Genomic DNA, 19,352 nt, shown 5'->3' with positions numbered 1-19,352 from the left:
TATAGTCATGTATATATACATTTTTTCATTTTTGCCTTTTTCTCATTTGTGAATGTATCAAGGAAAATGCGCTAAGGGGCTGTTTCCACTAGGTATGAATTTGTGCGTTTTTACACACACACACACACACACACACACACACACACACACACACACACACACACACACACACACACACACACACACACACACACACACACACACACACACACACACACACACACACACACACACACACACACACACACACACACACACACACACACACACACACACACACACACACACACACACACACACACACGAAATGGAATTAATAGTTGCTGCACTTGAAAGCCAGGAGGCGTTATTGGCTGTACTTAAGGGGCAGGAGGGGTTAATGGCGGCAATTCTGTATGCAGTGTAGTCATTAACCCCTCCTAGTCCCCAAGAGCAGCTGCTAATTCCTCCTGGTCCCCATGTGCAGTCATTAACTTGGCTGGGTAGACTTATACTGGAGTCAATAAAACATTACATTCCAGCTTAAAAGGATCGACTTACACACAAGGTTGACTTTTATATTTGAGAATATACGGGTCTATTCAAGATAATCATTGTACCCAGTCCTGTCACTGTGAGGTGCAAGGCAGAGGCCCTGATTAATGAAGGCTGGAGAGCAGGTGGTTAACCACCTGTGCCATTCCTCACACCTGAAGTGGATTATAGAAAACTGTCTATTATGGGGCAAAAGTCGGCAAACCTCATAAAGGACTGCTGGATGTTTAGCAGTCTTCACTATGGTCTGATATAATGCGGGGGGGGGGGGGGGGGGGGGTTGGCACCTAATAGCCCACAATTTTAAAGGAATCCAGCACAGGCTCTCAACTGCTTCCCAGCCTTAGTAAATCTAGACCAGGCATAGGCAAACTTGGCCCTCCAGCTGTTGAGGAACTACAAATCCCACAATGCATTTGCCTTTATGAGTCATGCCTGTCAGACTCCTGCAATGCATTGTGGGACTTGTAGTTCCTCAACAGCTGGAGGGCCAAGTTTGCCCATGCCTGATCTAGACCATAAGGTCAGGGCAGCTGCTCTGACATATTTACTAGCCTCTCATCTTGCTTTAGATAGACCAGAGGGAAGGCTGGAGAGCAGAAGATGTGGAGGATGTTGCAGCCATCTTTGGCATGAATTACTGCACTGATAGCAGGTTTCACTGGGCAGAGGTATGTTGGATCAAGACCTCAGAGGATCTTCCCACAGTGCCTGCGGTTAAGACCCTTTTCTCTATTAAGTTTAAATTTTTTTCTCATTCTTCTCTGGAATCCTGTATGATAGTGAGTGTGTGCTGTATTGAAATTACTCACCACGGCACAATTTCTCCTAGTTTAGAGTGGCATCATAGACATTGGGTATGCTTCGTTGTGCCGTTTCGTGAAACTGCTCTTTCTATTGGATCTCCATATAAGCAAGTTTTTTTTTTCATGATACTACACTATTTATAGGGGCTACTTCTTATTTTGCCATGAAATAAGGCTTTATCTCCCCCCCTCTAGGATCATGCAAAGTGTTTTGGACCATGCATTGCCTTATCTACACACAAGAGAGGCTTTTGGTCAGAAAATTGGACATTTCCAGGTAAGCACTTCAAATTCCATGTTTTCCCGCAAACTACTTATTACGTTTTCCGCTATCACACTATATGTATATCCCACTGTATTGACCTTGTTTGTGAGAAGGATAGCATGTATGCAGGTTTGTCCTTCAGGCTGCAGACTTCATGCTGCTTTGGATTCTTGCCATGAGTAAGTGCAGCTAACAGAACTATATAGGACCTTACCAATTAGGCACTTAAAGCTGACGCTACCCTCAGGGCCAGATTTACCATAAGGCACTGTAGGCATGCGCCCACAAGCGCCTGATGATGGAAGGGCCGCTCACTCCCCTCCCTTAGTGCCTCCCTCCCTCCTTCCCTATGCGGAGTCCAGAGCAGATCATAAATGAGGTTACTCATCCAGCTCTCTGCATTCCACTAACAAGATCTCCCCTCAGTCAGGGGCACCTCTAGCTACTTAAAGTGACCCCGAGGTGAGAGTGGTATGGAGGCTGCCATATTTATTTACTTTTAAACAATACTAGTTGCTTGGCAGTCCTGCTGATCTATTTGGCTGCAGTAGTGAACTGAATGACACCAGAAACAAGCATGCAGCTAATCTTGTCAGTTCTGACAATATTGTCAGAAACCCCCAACCTGCTGCATGCTTGTTCAGGGTCTATGGTTGATAGTATTAGAGGCAGAGCACCAGCAGGGCAGCCAGGCAACTGGTATTGCTTAAAAGGAAATCAATATGGCAGCCTCCATATTATTCTCACCTTGGGTTCCCTTTAATAAATAGGGTGCCTCTGGTCTCTTAATACTAAGGGACACATGTACCTATGATAGGCAAGGGAAGAAAGGGAGAAGTGACAGCTGGGCCAGCCAGCACACTTGCGGTTCGGTTCAGTGGGGGTTTGTAGTTTCATGGCGTGTGAAGTCCATGGCGCCGGAACATCTGTGTCTATAGGCGCCTGTGATCTAAATCCGGGCCTGGATACCCTAAACTGGTTCCTCTGTTTATATAAATGATCCATGATATGTTTTTAGCTGTTGTATGTAACCTGATCAGATTGGCATCCAGGGTCACAATATCAGAATTATCTGATGACTGTTACAAGTTTTATACAGTAAATAGATATGGACCATGAAGTGTTTTATGATATACCTAAATTGGTTGCAGATCAGAAATTTAGCATTGTTAGACAACTCGATAGTATGCATTCCAAAAGGCTCTAGCCAGAACATCATCAGTTGAATCATGTACTGGGATTGATTGTTATGGTGTTTGTAATATTACCAGTGTGTTTGTTCCAAATTTAGCAGAACAAGTGTGTAGCAAGGCAGGAGAGTGTTCTCTTTATAAGTACAGTATAGAACGACGATGAATGGCTGTTAGGTAGAGCCAGGAAAATGGCATATGTAAAATCAAATGTTTGTTTGACAGCTGATGCAAGGGAAGATGGCCGATATGTACACCCGTCTGTCAGCTTGCCGGCAGTATGTTTATAATGTGGCCAGAGCCTGTGACAAGGGACATTTCAGTGCAAAGGTAAGTGGCTGCCCAGAGCTTTTCTTGTATCTGATTTCCTTACTGTGCGACATCCAAAGGGGGCTGTAAATCTATTACATAGCAGTATATAAATTCACCAAACTAGGCAACAGAGACTGAATATCTGCCACACAAATACATACAGTGTATTTCCAGAGATAGAAACTACTTATTTATTTATTTAGAATTTATATAGCACCAACATGTCACTCATGTAATTTGCTGTCCCTCAGAGGAGCTCACAGTGTAATACTTACCATAGTCATATGTCCATCGTAGTCTAGGGCTAATTTAGGGGGAAGCCAATGAACTTCTTTGTATGTTTTTGGGATGTGGGAGGAAACCCGAGTGCCTGGAGGAAGTCCATGCAGACGCCCAAAAAGCTTACAAACTATGCTAGCCACTGTGCCACCGCGTTTATTTTGTATGTTTGAAATGTTCCTTTAAAAATCCATCTTAATGTGCCCATTAACAATCCAATTTAATCGGATCAGGCATCGTTGGTGGTACCAATTGACAATGAACAATCGATTATTGATCATTTTTTGGATCAATCCTTTGCCAGTCATCTTTAAATATCTTTGACGCTGAGCGAGTTATAGTCGAATTGTTCTCTCCACTTACCCCACTCATAGTAAACTGCTCTGTCATGTGCCGTTCATTGTTCCTCCTCCCATAGCAACAGATGTCTCGCTAGCCTGGAGGCTAGTGATGCATCTGTACAGTGTCGGCACTGCACTGTCCCCCATTGGACCCAGTACTGATCCCTGCCAGGCGACAGAAATACCTTGGTGCGTACAAGGGTTTTCACAACCAGAGACATGCAAAGAAGACATATTGTTTGTAAGTTGCACATGCAGGTTGATCCATGACAATGTCCTTTTCTTTGTTGTGCAGGATTGTGCTGGAGTGATTCTTTATGCTGCTGAAAGTGCTACTCAGGTGGCCCTTGATGGTATCCAGTGCTTAGGTAAGATTGTCACTAACAAAGATAAATTAGATAAATTATTATTTTCTATCTATTTCTCTAGGAGAATACACGGAGAAGCATGTGGTTGATTTGATAAATTAATAGCTTTCAAAGTCTGGCTGGTTTTAATCATGTGGTCGTTTCTCACTTTTGCTTATTTTTTGAGTTTACACAGGAAGCAGTAGTCAGACATGGTTGTGACCAACCAGTCAAAAACCTATGCCTAGTTACTACCCTGCTTAAAGAGACACTGAAGCGAAAAAAATATATATGATATAATGAATTGGTTGTGTACTATGAATAATTACTAGAAGATTAGCTGCAAAGAAAATATTTATTTTCAGGTATATAGTGTTTTCTAACATTGCATCATTCTATAATTGTAATGCTGGGGGGGCATACTGTCTGACCACCCAGCACAATAAAGCTAAGAGCAGGATAATGGAAGAGGCTACACAGGCTGCCCAGAGCAACTGCAGCTCTGGGTTTCCAATAATACGCAATAGCAGCGCAGCGCGATGTTGCGCTACTTTTGCGATAGCAAACATTCAGGCGAATACAAGACAGACTGGAGTGAGGTAGCCAACAGCAACCACAGCAATGGCTACCTTGCAAGGAGAGGACTGGAATGAAGCAGCCAATCGCGACCGCAGAAATGGCTTACTTCACAAGGACAGGACTGGGAGGATTTGCCGCTCCTGCGCAGGAGATTGGCGCAACCCACAAGGCAGAGTACAAGAGCACAGATAAATCACACAAGAGTATCACAAGAATTATAATTACAGCTATCAATGTGATACAGTAATCCGCGAACGCAATAAGGAAAACAACAAACACGCTAGTATGCGTATATATTGGCAATGAACCAATATATGACGCAAGACTAGCAAAAATAACAAATGCTGACTAGAATATGTATATATTGGCAATGAACCAATATATAACATAAATCAGGATGACTAGCTAGATCTGAAGCAATGCAGCAACTAAGCTAGGCAATACAATACTACAACTCTATACTAGAAGGAGTACGTATGTATGTCCCCGTGGGAAATATATAATGTAACTCCACAAGAACTAAACTAGAAAGGAACAGTACAAGGAACTACATTTCACAGTGTTCAGAGATCCAGTATCAGCCTAGACTGACTGAAACTATGATGGGCCGGGCACGCCTGCAGGAAGCAAACCTTTATACTGAAGTCATCCAATGAAAACAGAGATGAAAATCTCCACACAGGTGAATGGTAATCAGTCACAAGCAGGCTGGCCTGACCACCATTCCCTAGCTGACAGACTATCACAAGCAATGCTATGCTAGCAAATGCATGTGAAGGAATCAGAACTACTTGGCTGCAGCACCTCTGCAGCCAGCAGTACATGCTGCAGAAGCAATCATGACAATAATATGTGCAGATTACACAACACTCAGCATTCAAAATGATTCTTTCAGAGCAGTCTGTGAACTAATGACCTCTCCTCTGGCAGAGAAAAAGACATTTGTTTACTTACAGTTGAGATAATAAAAGTCAGATAATAGCCCTCTCCACGACTTTGAAAGTCGTAGAGCTTAATGGCTTTTTTGCATAGAGATAACAACTGGAGTTTCTTAACTCTTCCTGTACTGGAAACAATTAGACTGATGTATCTGATCTTAATGTTTTATTTCTTAGCTGTACTACACATACAAATCATAATATCATAATTTTTTTTTCGCTTCAGTGTCTCTTTAAATAGTAGTCTTTGTTTTTCTCTCCTTCCAGGGTGGAATCTGTGCATTTTAGTTTCTACTGTACAATATTGTCTTGAAGGATTTAAAGTGAACCTGAGCCAAAGCTCAGGTCAAAAAGGAAATGCTTACCGTATCGTAGAAGAGGGAAGCCTCTGTATCCTATAGATGCTTCCCGGATCCTCCTTGCTTCTGTCGCAGCTCTACGGGACCCTCCAGAAGATCCAGGCCGTGCTCCTTTTCAAGCACAAGCATGGCCCTGCCTGCGCAGTAGCACGGAGCTATTCGTGCACGAGCAGCTCAAGCTTACTGCGTAGGTGTAGCTGTACTCATGCAAGTGCAGTATGCCATGCTAGTGCTTGAAAAGGAGCGCAGCCCTGATCAGATTTGTGACAAGCCCTTGCTGGAAATCATTGGGGGGTCCGCGAGCGCAACATGGTATCGGAGGACACCATGGAAAGCCTACAGGATCCAAAGGCTTTCCTCTTCTTAGGTAAGTATTTCCTTTTTGACCCACGCTTTGGCTCGGGTACACTTTAAATCTCCTCTCCAGGAAGATCATTCTTGCCCTGCCCACTCCATTCACCCCATATAATCAACATTATTATTGCTAGAAGTGCGCAAACAAGCAGTCGCATGCAGTTGTCCAGCACCATGGACAGCTAGGCTCCCTTCTACACTGTGTGAGTGCCTGGTTGTCTGGCACACACCTCCTCCAATGGGAGGGAGGATTGAAGCAGGACTTTTCGGCTGAGTGACCGCGCAGCACCGAAACTTGGCGCAGCCTGTGCATGGAGTAATTCGGGGATCTGTTGATTGCTGGTACCTGAATTAAGCAGCAGGATGAGTGGTAGCCTGGGTGTACATTCTCCCAGAAGACCATAATGGAGGAAGCAGTGTTGTGAAGTCAGAACTGGAGCAATTTTTAGGTACCTAGAGTCAGAATCAGTGGTTTCATAAACTGAGGAGTCTGAGTTGGAGTCGGATAATTTTTGTACCAACTCCACAGCCCTGGGAGGAAGTAATAGTGGCAGCCTGCGCTACGTCGCTCCATAAGCTGCAATGATACTGACAGTGATCCACCAATCCAATCCCAACAGATGTGACTCAAAATCTCACTATGTCTTCATCTTTTTTAGAGTTGCCAGCCTACCTATCACAGAATGTTCTATCCACCCATTTACCCAGCCCCATCTCGTCCCGCACCATCATGAAGCCCCTCAGGAAAACGAAACGCCCCCTATCAGACTCAGAAAGCGAGGATGCCGAGGGAAAAGAAAAAAGAAACAAACGCTAGTCAATACACACCCCGGTAACCCCACCCCCCAAACAGCCCACACAAATCGAAGCATATTTAATTTATCTGACCACACTCTAACAAAACAAGAATCTAGCCTTCTAGAAAAAGGCTTGTCTTTTTGCCCTACAAATAAGTCTGATCTGTTTGAAATTTTCAGTGATTTAAATATCTACATCCGGAAGCTTACCCTAAAACGACACTTCGCAATAAAAAAAACTCAACGCAACACCCCACGTAGACCCCCCCAACCTCATCATCACAAATAATGATTCCCTCCCCATAGTCACAGCATCCGCTTCAGAAATTGAAACAGAAAGGTACATCAACACTCATCTCAAAGGCCGCTCAAGATTCTATCCCACGGCCTCCAAAGGTAATTTCATAGACACCTTTTATGCCCTAGTCCTAGACGACTTACAACAATTGCTCAGCCCTGACAGCACCCCCCCCCCCCCCCCCCAATCCAATCTCACTCCATCAGAAGAAATGGCCCTAAAAACCTTAAAAAACAATACCAACATTATCATTAAACCCGCTGACAAGGGGGGAGGGATTGTCATCCTCAACAAAACTGACTATTTGGAAGAATCCACACGATTACTCAGTGATCCCAAACACTATATCCAACTTGACACTGACCCTACTTTAGAACTAAATAAAACTCTCAAGAGTTTTATCAACGAAGTCGCATTGAACAATATCATCACTAAAAATGAAAGGAATTTTATTATCAACCATCACCCCAAAACTCCATTTTTTTACTACCTACCAAAGATACATAAAAATATGCACAAACCTCCAGGGAGACCAATCATCTCGGGAATCGATTCCATCACCAGTAATTTATCTAGGTTCATAGACACACACTTACAAGTCCACGTCCAATCTCTCCCCTCGTACATCAAAGATTCGCAACACCTCATCAGCTTCCTACAATCCACACCATGGCAAGACGATTACATCTGGTTAACTTGTGACGTTACTTCACTTTACACGAACATACCACATGCATTTGGTCTCACCGCCTTACAACATTATCTACAATCCAATACCCTCATGCCCATAACACAACAGGCCTTTTTGATACACTGTACAGAATTCATACTTCAAAACAATGTTTTCACCTTTCAAGACAATGTATACCAACAGGTCAATGGCGTATCAATGGGAAGTTCGTTCTCCCCGTCATATGCAAATCTTGCAATGGGATATCTAGAACAAATTAAAATGTACAGAAACAACCCCTTTTCTAATAATATAATTTTCTACAAAAGGTACATAGATGATTTAATTTTTATATGGAAAGTTCCCACAGATTTAATACCGTCCTTTGTAAAATTCCTCAACACTAATTCAGCATGTTTACAGTTCACCTCTCAACATGACCCTATTTCCATTGAATTTCTGGACCTTGTTCTATATACCGACTCATCCCACATAAAAACCAAAACCTTTTTCAAACCTGTAGATGCCAACAACTACATACATTACCACAGCTTTCACCATCGCCCCTGGACTAAAAACACTCCTTACAGTCAATATAAAAGAATTTATCGCAACTGCACAGACATACAGGTATACAACACCCAATCCAAAATTCTAACTAAAAAATTCACAGACCGCGAATACCCGAAAAAACTACTGCAGGACGCACATCATAAAGCTAAATACCATAAACCCCCACAACCTACTCTCAACCCCCAAACCAACGACACACCCCAATTCATAACCAAATTTAGCGCCCAACACTCATCCATTCGCAATATCCTAAACAATAGATGGGAGATCCTTTTACAAGACCCCCACCTCCGATCCATTTTACCTCCCAAACCAGCGGTCACTTACAGACGCGCTCCTAACCTACGCGGCCTTCTAGCTCCCAGCAGTTTACGCACAGCTCACACAGACCCCACCGATTTTTCTACTAGTTCACCCCACGGTTCGTTTGCATGTAACCATAAAAGGTGTCTGGCCTGTAAATTTGTCCACCAGACAAACTCTTTCCGATCGCAGGTCACTAACACGGAATACCAGATCAGACATCGTATCACCTGCGAATCCAAATACATAATATACGTTATATCATGCCCATGCCAGCTCCAGTATGTTGGTAGAACCACCCAGCCCGCAAGAAGTAGAATTGGACAACATAAAAGAAACATCCTCAATAAATACCCACTTCACATCGTGTCACGACACTTCACTACCCATCACGACAATAATCCTAATCATCTACAGATCACACTAATTGAAATCATTCCACATAACCGGCACAACTCTTTTGAGCTCTTACGAGCACGTGAGATGTATTGGATACAGATTCTAAAAGCCCTAACTCCAGGCGGTCTAAACGAACAGCTGGAAAAAAATTTACTAACCCATCATCCTGTCAGTCATTATTTTATCCTTCTCATACCGTCCGCTCTTTTTACCTATCACAAATTGATTTTAACCCCTTACACACACATGACACCTCATAGACGAGGGTCATTTGTAAAATCGAAAATTTTATTCATCTATTTTACTGTATTTTTAATTTTTTTTTGAATTTTTATGTATTTTAAATTATGCTTATAATATACTATTTATATTTTTCCAGAGAACATGTTATATTATCTATCTTCTGCACAGATAATCCTAAATCACACATCATACACTGATACTTATTTATAATTGTATGGTCTAAATTCACTGGTGTATATCATGTCACAATGAGGAACGAGTCTATTTAATGAATTGTCAAACAATGATACAAAGTATACACTTCTATAGTGCCTTTACTTGTTTATACCAGCAGGGGTCACCAGTGCCCATATTTAGCTCCAGAATGATACAACGTAGTTTTCTTATATATGTTACGGCCAGAACCCGAAGTGTGGCCACTTCTAGTTCTGGCCGGCCACTTCGGGTTCTGGCCGGCCAATGCGCGAAGTGGCCGCAGCGCTGCGGCCAATGTTAGAAATGGAATGTTTCCTTTTATTATGAATGTAGTTTTCCGGCCGTCTCTGGCCAAAATGTAGCAAAACAGTTCGTTCATTAAATGAAATGAAGCTGGCGGCAATGTAGAAGGATGAAGCCGCCCGGCTTCTGCTCCGCCTCCTCTCCTCCGCCCCTGCCTCTCTCTCTTCTCCCCGATACTGGCAGCGGGGGACATGCGTGTCCCCCCAGAGTCGTTCCTTGCGGCAGGCAATCCTGTCGTTCGTCCCTGCAGAGCGGGTGCCGGCAGAAGCAATGTCTGCAGCCTCCCAGCTCTGCTTTCCTGCCGCCACGAACGACTCTCGGGGACACGCGTGTCCCCGCCGGCTGCCCGAAGAAGAGAGAGAGAGAGAGAGAAGAGGCAGGGGCGGAGGAGAGGAGGCGGAGCCGCCAGCTTCATTTCATTTAATGAACGAACTGTTTTGCTACATTTTGGCCAGAGACGGCCGGAAAACTACATTCATAATAAAAGGAAACATTCCATTTCTAACATTGGCCGCTGCGCTGCGGCCACTTCGCGCATTGGCCGGCCAGAACCCGAAGTGGCCGGCCAGAACTAGAAGTGGCCACACTTCGGGTTCTGGCCGTAACATATACACCATATTTACATATACAAATCATGCCCTTTTCCCCTACATAATGGCAAACTTATCACTCTTTGATGTAGTTTTAGTTTTATTTATTTCATTTCAGGACACTCTCCCTTTACCTACGTCCCCTATTCCCTCATCCAACATGTCCGCCGCTACTGCGGAAGTAAGCATACTTCCAGACTCACTCCGCTTTCATCCCCGCCTCCATCGTCCGTCCGCACATGCGTACATAAAACTAGATGCCACGTCACCTCCCCTGCCCCATTCACCACCCGTATCTATTGCACTCCACGCGTCTATATGCCCGCACGGAGTACACAGCCGCCCACCTGGCTCCGCCCACCCCCACCCCATTGGCCATTGTCATTCTCAGACCTATCACTTCCCACTCACCACCACGCACCTCCCACATCATCACACACGTGCTCTCCCTCCTATTTATACTACCTCAGTATCAACATGCCGGCACAGAGGTGCCAAGTCCATTCTTGACTCCGTGCTGGTAAGTTCAATATATTAAAAATGCGACTTTTTACTGTCAATTATGTACACTCCTGCACGCTCTCCCCCCTTCACCTATGGCTACCATGATATTACCTTTGTCCCACCCTCAGATAGGTGTAGCACATACTCATAAGGTTTACCCCTCGCTTTTCCTGCCCTCCCCTCTCCTCCCTTACTAACAGTCTTTACCCATCCCACTCTACAACCCACACACAGGGAGACTGCCAAGTATTGCCCATAGGAAATGTTAAAAACATTAAGTTATTCATGTGTAAAAATATATTTACTGAATGTATTATAAGCTGGCATTTTTTACACCAAGCATTTAATATAATTGTCTTTACTCCATGTGTTCACTGGTATACAATTGTAGTCATCACGTCACCAGATACCGTATTGCAATTTCTGTTTGTTCCACACCATTGACTTACCATGTAGCCACACTCATCCTTCTGATTGCCACTCTTTTTTGTCATTCTTTCAGTGTATCACTCCTGTTATCTATTGCCTGATGAAGCGGGATTTTGCCTGCGAAACGCGTTGCAACTTTTTTTGGGAGTATTTAAATAAATTGTTACTGCTTTATATTAACAATACATGTGTCTGTTTGAGGCTGGCTGGTCCACCACCGCAGCCTTAATATTTTAGACGTTTTTATTGATTTTTATCCTACTGGCGCCTCTGTACTTCCTTGCATATGCGTGATCATAGCGGAAGTCATGTGGCTGCCTGATGACCTGGGTATCTGCATACCTTTTTAAAAATCCAAATATTAGGTTTTTGCTCTCAAAATGCATACTTGGCAGCCAGCATGTTCTGGGAGTTGAGGGGCAGCAGTGAGAATGCAGGCTATGTACACTATGTTGTAACTAATAATAGGGATGACGCTATGATGGAGGATTGTAGGCCTTAACAATGGCTCTGCTGATAGTTGAAGCTCAGTGCAGACACAAAGTTCTAAAGGTAACAATAATCACATAATTTACAGCTGATGGTGGCAAGTACTTCTCAGTCTACAAACTGATGTTACCATACTCATTGCAAACAAGTGTCAGCTGATGCAGAGAGCTACAGCAGACTTACTTCAGTTGAAGGTTTGGGAATATGGTGGATAGAAAAATTCCATTTACTTTTGCACAATTATGTCATGTCATAATGCACACCTAATGCAATACACACTGTGCACATTATTTCATAGCCTTGCCGCTTACTATGTAAGAAGTTTTCTCACTTGTTACCCAGAAACTCAGTATAGAGTTAGTATAACGCAGTCCATTACATCGCAGGTATTTGAACATGCCTTAAGTGTAAAGGCAGTGTACTTTGTTGCGCTAAGTTACTGCATTATTGAGCAATGTGCTAGGAATGAGTCCTAGAGATGAGTTTCAGTTAGGCCCCGTTTAAACTTCAATCAGTTGGTACGCGGTTTTTTCTTCTCCATAGCAATGCATTGTGAAAAAGATTTCAGTTAAAATGCGTTAAGTGTGAAAGGTGCCATAGGAAAACATGGGCATTACTTTGAAAATCAGCTGTCCTTTCAGTTATAACTGAGGGCAACTGATTAAGTGTAAATGGGGCCTTAAGATCTGTTGATTATCAGGAACTGGAAGCTTTGGGAGTAGGGTAGTGGGAGGGTTTAACATTATTAGTAAAATTAGGCATCAGGAATGGCTGCTTAAAGGGAACCAAGGTGAGTGATGCAGCGGGAGCCATATACATTTCCTTTTAACCGCTTGAGGACTATAGGCTTACACCCCCCTAGTGACCAGGCTAATTTTTGCTATTTAGGCCACTGCAGCTTTAAAGAGACTCCGTAACAAAAATTGCATCCTGTTTTTTTATCATCCTACAAGTTCCAAAAGCTATTCTAATGTGTTCTGGCTAACTGCAGCACTTTATACTATCACTGTCTCTGTAATAAATCAATGTATCTTTCCCCTGTCAGACTTGTCAGCCTGTGTCTGGAAGGCTGCCAAGTTCTTCAGTGTTGTGGTTCTGCTATGAACTCACCCTTCCAGGCCCCTCTCTGCACACTGCCTGTGTGTTATTTAGATTAGAGCAGCTTCTCTCTTCTCTCTTATCTTTTACAAGCTGGATAAATCGTCCTCTGAGCTGGCTGGGCTTTCACATACTGAGGAATTACAAACAAGGGCAAAGCTGTTTGCAGGAAGAAAAGAGCAGCCTGAAACTTCAGTGCATGGGGGAAAGAAACACACAAATGATCTCTTGAGATTCAAAAGGAATGCTGTATACAGCCTGCTTGTGTATGGATGTATTTTTCTATGTGTGGACATACTGTACATCAACCTACTTCCTGTTTTGGTGGCCATTTTGTTTGTTTACAAACAAACTTATTAAAACTGTTTTTAACCACTTTTAATGAGGCGAGGAGCGGCGAAATTGTGACAGAGGGTAATAGGAGATGTCCCCTAACGCACTGGTATGTTTACTTTTGAGCGATTTTAATAATACAGATTCTCTTTAAGGCCTCCAACAGAGCTTTCTGTTGGTGGGCTCTGATTGCTCCCCCAATGTTTGTTTGTCTTTTTTATAAATATTGATTTCCTTTTTTAAAATATTACTATTATTTTTTTTTTTATAAATACTGCCCTCCCTCCCCCGCCAGCCAATCCTAGCGATCGGCTCTCATAGACATCAGCCTATGAGAGCCGATCACTCTCCTGTCTCCCAGGGGGACAGCCGTGCCGTAGATCTGTACACTGTAAATAGATGGCGGTTGCGCTAACAGTCTCCTAGCGGTGAACGCCACTGGGAGACCGATGATAGAGCGGATCTCCTGCAAAACCCCGTGCATGATCTCCTGCAAAACCCCACCCCAGGACTTGTCGCCAATTATCGTTAGGCGGTCCTGCGGCTGCGGTCGCATCCACGCCCATCAGTGTGACGCGGTCGTTAGGACTATGCAAGGTGCCTGACTGTCCCTCTGATTCTGTGTCTCTGATACTTTTAGCTACAGACCCTGAACCAGCATGCGATCAGGTGCTCTGACTCCAGTCTGACTGGATTAGCCACATGCTTGTTTTAGGGTTGTGACTCAGACACTACTGATGCCAGAAGATCAACAGGATTGCCATGCAACTGGCATTGTTTAACCACTTGAGGACTGCGGTGTTAACCTCCCCCAGTGACCAAGACATTTATTGCTAAAACGGCCACTGCAGCTTTAAGACCAAGCTGCAGGGCCGACCAACTCGGCACACAAGTGATTTCTCCCCCCCCACCCTTTTCTCCCCATCAACGGAGCTCTCTGTTGGTGGGGTCTGATCGCCCCCCCCCCCCCTTGTGTTTGTTTTTTATTTGTAAATATTTATTTTATGAAATTTGGAATAAAGTTTACTATTTTTTTATTTCTTCTGTACCTCCCTCCCACCCCTGGCCAGCCAATCACTGCGATCAGCTGTGATAGGCTTCAGCTTATCACAGCGGATTGCTTCCCTGTGTCACAGGGGGACAGCCGTGTCACACGGCTGTCCCCAGATGGCGGCGGTTTCGCCCTCTAACAGTCTCCTGAGCGGCGATTGCCGCTCGGAGGTTGAAGGCGGGGCGGAGCTATGCCCCCCCCAAAGCAGGAGATGCGCGCGATCTCTTGCTAGCCCCATAGACGGCCGTTCACGTCAATCAGCGTGGAGCGTACCTGGGGCTGCCGCACTGCTCACGCCAATTGGTGTGGAGCAGTCGACAAGTAGTTAAAAGAAAATAAATATGGCAGCCTTAAAGAGAGTCTGAAGCGAGAATAAATCTCGCTTCAGACCTCATAAATAGCAGGGGCACGTGTGCCCCTGCTAAAACGCCTTGCTTAACGGGGGTCCCTTCACCCCCAAATCCCCCTCGATACACCCGGGGAGCGCTTCCTGGTTGGGGCAGGGCTAACCGCCGCAGCCCTGCCCCACGCGCGTCTGTCAGCGCGTATCTCCGCCTCTCCCCCGCCCCTCTCAGTCTTCCTTCACTGAGAGGGGCGGGGGAGAGGCGGCGATGCGCCGCTGACAGACGCGACTGGAGGCAGGGCTGCAGCCGTTAGCCCTGCCTCCAGGAAGGGAAATTCTGCGACCTTTCTACGACACACTTTTGCGGGGGTGGGTTGGGGGTGAAGGGACCCCCGTTTAGCCGCGGGATAGCGGCGTTTTAGCAGGGGCACACGTGCCCCTGCTATTTATGAGCTCTGAAGCGAGATTTATTCTCGCTTCAGAGTCTCTTTAATACCACTCACACCTTGGGTTCACTTTAAAGGGAACCTAAACTGAGAAGGATATGGATTTTTCCTTTTTAAAATAATACCAGTTGCCCGACTCTCCTACTGATCCTGTGTCTCTAATGCATCATCAAGCATGCAGATCAGGTGCTCTGACTGAAGTCAGACTGGATTAGCTGCATGCTTGTTTCAGGTGTGTGATTCAACCACTACTGCAGCCAAAGAGATCAGCAGAACTGACAAGCAACTGGGATTGTTTAAAAGGAAACATCCATATCCCTCTCAGTTAAGGTTCCCTTTAATGGCGGAGGTAAAGGTTTGGCACAAGTGATCACAAGTGTAGATGATGAATAACACCACATGTATCCCCTTGTCACTAACCCCAATTTTTTTTAACCGCATCAAACAAAAAGTCAGTCAAACCAAAACATTTGGGCCTTTCCCATTGCTTACTCCAGTGGTTCCCAACCCATGTGCCGCGACACATACATGTGTTGTGGCAGCTTCGGGTATGTGTCGCGGCTCTCTCTGAGGGGAGCAGCGCAGCGGAGGGAGAGCTGTGGGCAGCGGCGGAGAAGGGGGCCATCTCCCCCCCTTCTCTCACCTTAGGGTGCTCTGCCTCCCTCGCTCTCCCCTCCGATACTGTGTGTGTGGCGGCGCTTGGCAGCGGCCTGGACTTACCTTCCGTGTCGCTCCAAGCGCCGGCCGGAAGTTCTGGTTCTGCAGCCGCTGCTCTGGTCTGGATCAGGCCAGAGTAGTGGCAAATCATCCCGCGCCGGCGACGAGACCAGACGGAGACACGGAAGGTAAGTTCCGCCCCTCTGCCAGCCACCGCACTTCGTTCCGGAGGAGAGAGCGAGGGAGGGAGAGCACCCTGAGGTGCTGGGCACATATACACCCTGGCTACATATACTGGGGACATATACCGGGGACATATACACCTGCCTACATATACTGGGGACATATACCCCTGGCTACACATGCTGGGCACATATACCCCTGGCTACATATACTGGGGACATATACACCTGCCTACATATACTGGGGACATATACCCCTGGCTACATATACTGGGCACATATATCCCTGGCTACATATTCTGGGCACATATACCCCTGCCTACATATACTGGGCACATATACCCCTGCCTACATATACTGGGCACATATACCCCTGGCTACATATACTGGGCACATATACCCCTGGCTACATATACTGGGCACATATACCCCTGTCTACATATACCGGGCACATATACCCCTGCCTACATATACTGGGGACATATACCCCTGGCTACATATGCTGGGCACATATACCCCTGGCTACATATACTGGGGACATATACACCTGCCTACATATACTGGGGACATATACCCCTGGCTACATATACTGGGCACATATATCCCTGGCTACATATTCTGGGCACATATACCCCTGCCTACATATACTGGGCACATATACCCCTGGCTACATATACTGGGCACATATTCCCCTGGCTACATATACTGGGCACATATACCCCTGGCTACATATACTGGGCACATATACCCCTGGCTACATATACTGGGCACATATACCCCTGGCTACATATACTGGGCACATACCCCTGGCTACATATACTGGGCACATATATCCCTGGCTACATATACTGGGGACAACTGGCTGTTTGTCATTATGTGCATTTACTGGTGAAAAGCGGTCGCTTATTATGTGCATTTACTGGTGAAAAGAGGTCTCTTATTATGTGCATTTACTGGTGAAAAGCTATCTCTTATTATGTGCATTTACTGGTGAAAAGCTGATTCTCTTTACGTGCATTTACTGGTGAAAGGCTGTCTGTCATTACCTGCATTTACTGGTGAAACACTGTCTCTTATGTGCATTTAGTGGGGAAACTCTGTCTCTCATTACATGCATTTAGTCTACGTGTCACGGAGATCTGAACGTTTGGTTTGATGTGTCACGACTCCAAAAAGGTTGGGAACCACTGGCTTACTCCAAAATACACATTCTAAATGTCATTAATTGCTAAATATTTTTTGTATCAGACCTTTTCATAAATTAGTGCCCTCTATTTTTTTTCCCCAAAGATTCATCTTGTGTAGCAGCAGGTAATAAATTTCACAGTTAAGAAAGTTGTCAGTATTGCAACCCCCCCCCCCCCCCCCCCAATTGTTTTATTCAAGCATTACAGAGGGCCGCTACTTATTTCAACCAATCAAACCTCAGTTTACTGGAGTCATAGCAATGAAAAATGTTTTAATTGGTTGCTATTTGTTTTGCCTATAGATATTGAACTTGAATATGCCCATTGCTTTTAATGAGATTTGTGATATGAGGTTTTAGCATACCATAGTGTTGCCATGTATGGAAGAACAGCACTGACTGCTTCCTGCTTCCATATTCTGATCTCTGTTCTTTCCTTGCAGGAGGCAACGGCTATATAAATGATTACCCCATGGGACGCTTTCTCCGTGATGCCAAAATGTATGAGATAGGTGCTGGCACTAGCGAAATCCGGAGACTTATCATAGGCAGAGCCTTCAACAATCTCTACAAATAACCAGGACTTTATGGAAGATCTCCACGGCCCCTCTGGTGGCAGATGGACTAAACATCAACCACCGCTCCAAAATAACTTTAGTTCATTCCTTCTGCACAGAGAATGACACAGGAAACATTTTTTCTGTCACAGGTTTTGTTCCCGGTCTATAACATGGATGCATGAAGAGCAGATTATACTTTTTCACCAGGAACTGATTCTGACATTATGAAATAAAGAATAAATTGATTTGTTATACAGCTGGCCTGTTGAACTTGTCCACACTATCCCTCATAGGAAGCCAAGAGGCTATGCTGACCGGTATTTTGGTAATAGACATTTACAAAAATGTGATTAAAATACGTTTCATGAAAACATTTTGAAAGTCTGGGTGTGATCAGGGCCGTTTCTTGGGCAATGCAGGCAGGGTAACTGCCCTGGGTGCAGACCGACAAGTAGAAGAAGGGGGGCGCTGGCAGAAGGATATAACCGCTAGGGAGCTGATGACACGCGATGCAGCCAAATGGAAGAAGATTACCAGTGCGATCACCTTCCTTGACTCCTCCTGGGGTGCATGCATCCGACGTCAAGTCATCATCACGTCACCACCGCATGATGACACCTGATGTTCTGTAGCGGTACTGCAGGCTGTTGGTGTGCGGCGCCAATGGAGGAGTCGGCTTTCCGGGCTCTCTTTGCCTGTGTGTTTTCCTGGTCCCTGCTTCCTCCTGAATGAGCGGCTGGTCACTAGTAAGTAGGGAGATCTACATGTGACCTGTGGCTGCGTGACTGTCCCTAAAGAGTAAGGGTTCGCGAGTACACAGGGGTGGGGGGGAAGGGGGCGCAATTTTTGCACCCTTCCCCTGGGTGCAATTTAGCCTAGAAACTGCCCTGGGTGTGATTTACTAAGGCATTCCTAGCCCAGAGATAATCCGCCATTATTAGTGGGCCTGAAACCCGGGATCAGGTTTTTTGATAACCGTGTGTAATTGAGAGGCGATGGTAACTAACAATAACCTGAGTTATATCAGGCCATATTATGAGATTTATTAAATGAGCAGAGTAGCAGTTGTATAACGGTACTGTGCACACACTGGCTGTGAGCCCCCCTTTTTTATTTTAACTATTTGAATCTAGGTCATCCTGACCTTCATAATGAACACTGCAGGAAAATTCTTGCTGACCACGCGGACAGATGCCAGCAAAAAGAAAACTGTTATAATAAATTTAAGTCAGTTCTTCAGTATCCCATAAGCTACCCGTACACTATAGTATCATATCCAGTTTTACCAAATCTACTGTATGTACTAAAACAAACTGAATATAGTTAGACCAATGAGAATCCTCCCTGTTGCTAGGGAGGATTCACATTGTTGTGGTCTTATTTGTAATATTGATGAATG

General features: G+C 44.9%; 1 protein-coding gene across 2 annotated transcripts in view; it reads left to right on the top strand.

Moving 5' to 3' along the window:
* LOC137531719 (isovaleryl-CoA dehydrogenase, mitochondrial-like) overlaps window positions 1-18,327 on the top strand; it is a 71,398-nt gene extending 53,071 nt beyond the window's left edge. For both annotated transcript variants that reach the window (XM_068251676.1, XM_068251674.1), the window contains 4 exons: window positions 1,536-1,617; window positions 3,021-3,125; window positions 4,023-4,095; window positions 17,837-18,327. In XM_068251676.1, coding sequence (XP_068107777.1) covers window positions 1,536-1,617; window positions 3,021-3,125; window positions 4,023-4,095; window positions 17,837-17,970 — 394 coding nt within the window. In that variant the 3' untranslated portion in view covers window positions 17,971-18,327. The remainder of the gene's footprint in view (window positions 1-1,535; window positions 1,618-3,020; window positions 3,126-4,022; window positions 4,096-17,836) is intronic.
* Window positions 18,328-19,352: the final 1,025 nt, after the last annotated feature.

The sequence above is a fragment of the Hyperolius riggenbachi genome, chromosome 9 (genome assembly GCF_040937935.1).
Source record: "Hyperolius riggenbachi isolate aHypRig1 chromosome 9, aHypRig1.pri, whole genome shotgun sequence".
NCBI classification, from domain to species: Eukaryota; Metazoa; Chordata; class Amphibia; order Anura; family Hyperoliidae; genus Hyperolius; species Hyperolius riggenbachi.
Note: the sequence above shows the minus strand (reverse complement) of the source record. Positions and strands in the feature narration are given on the sequence as shown.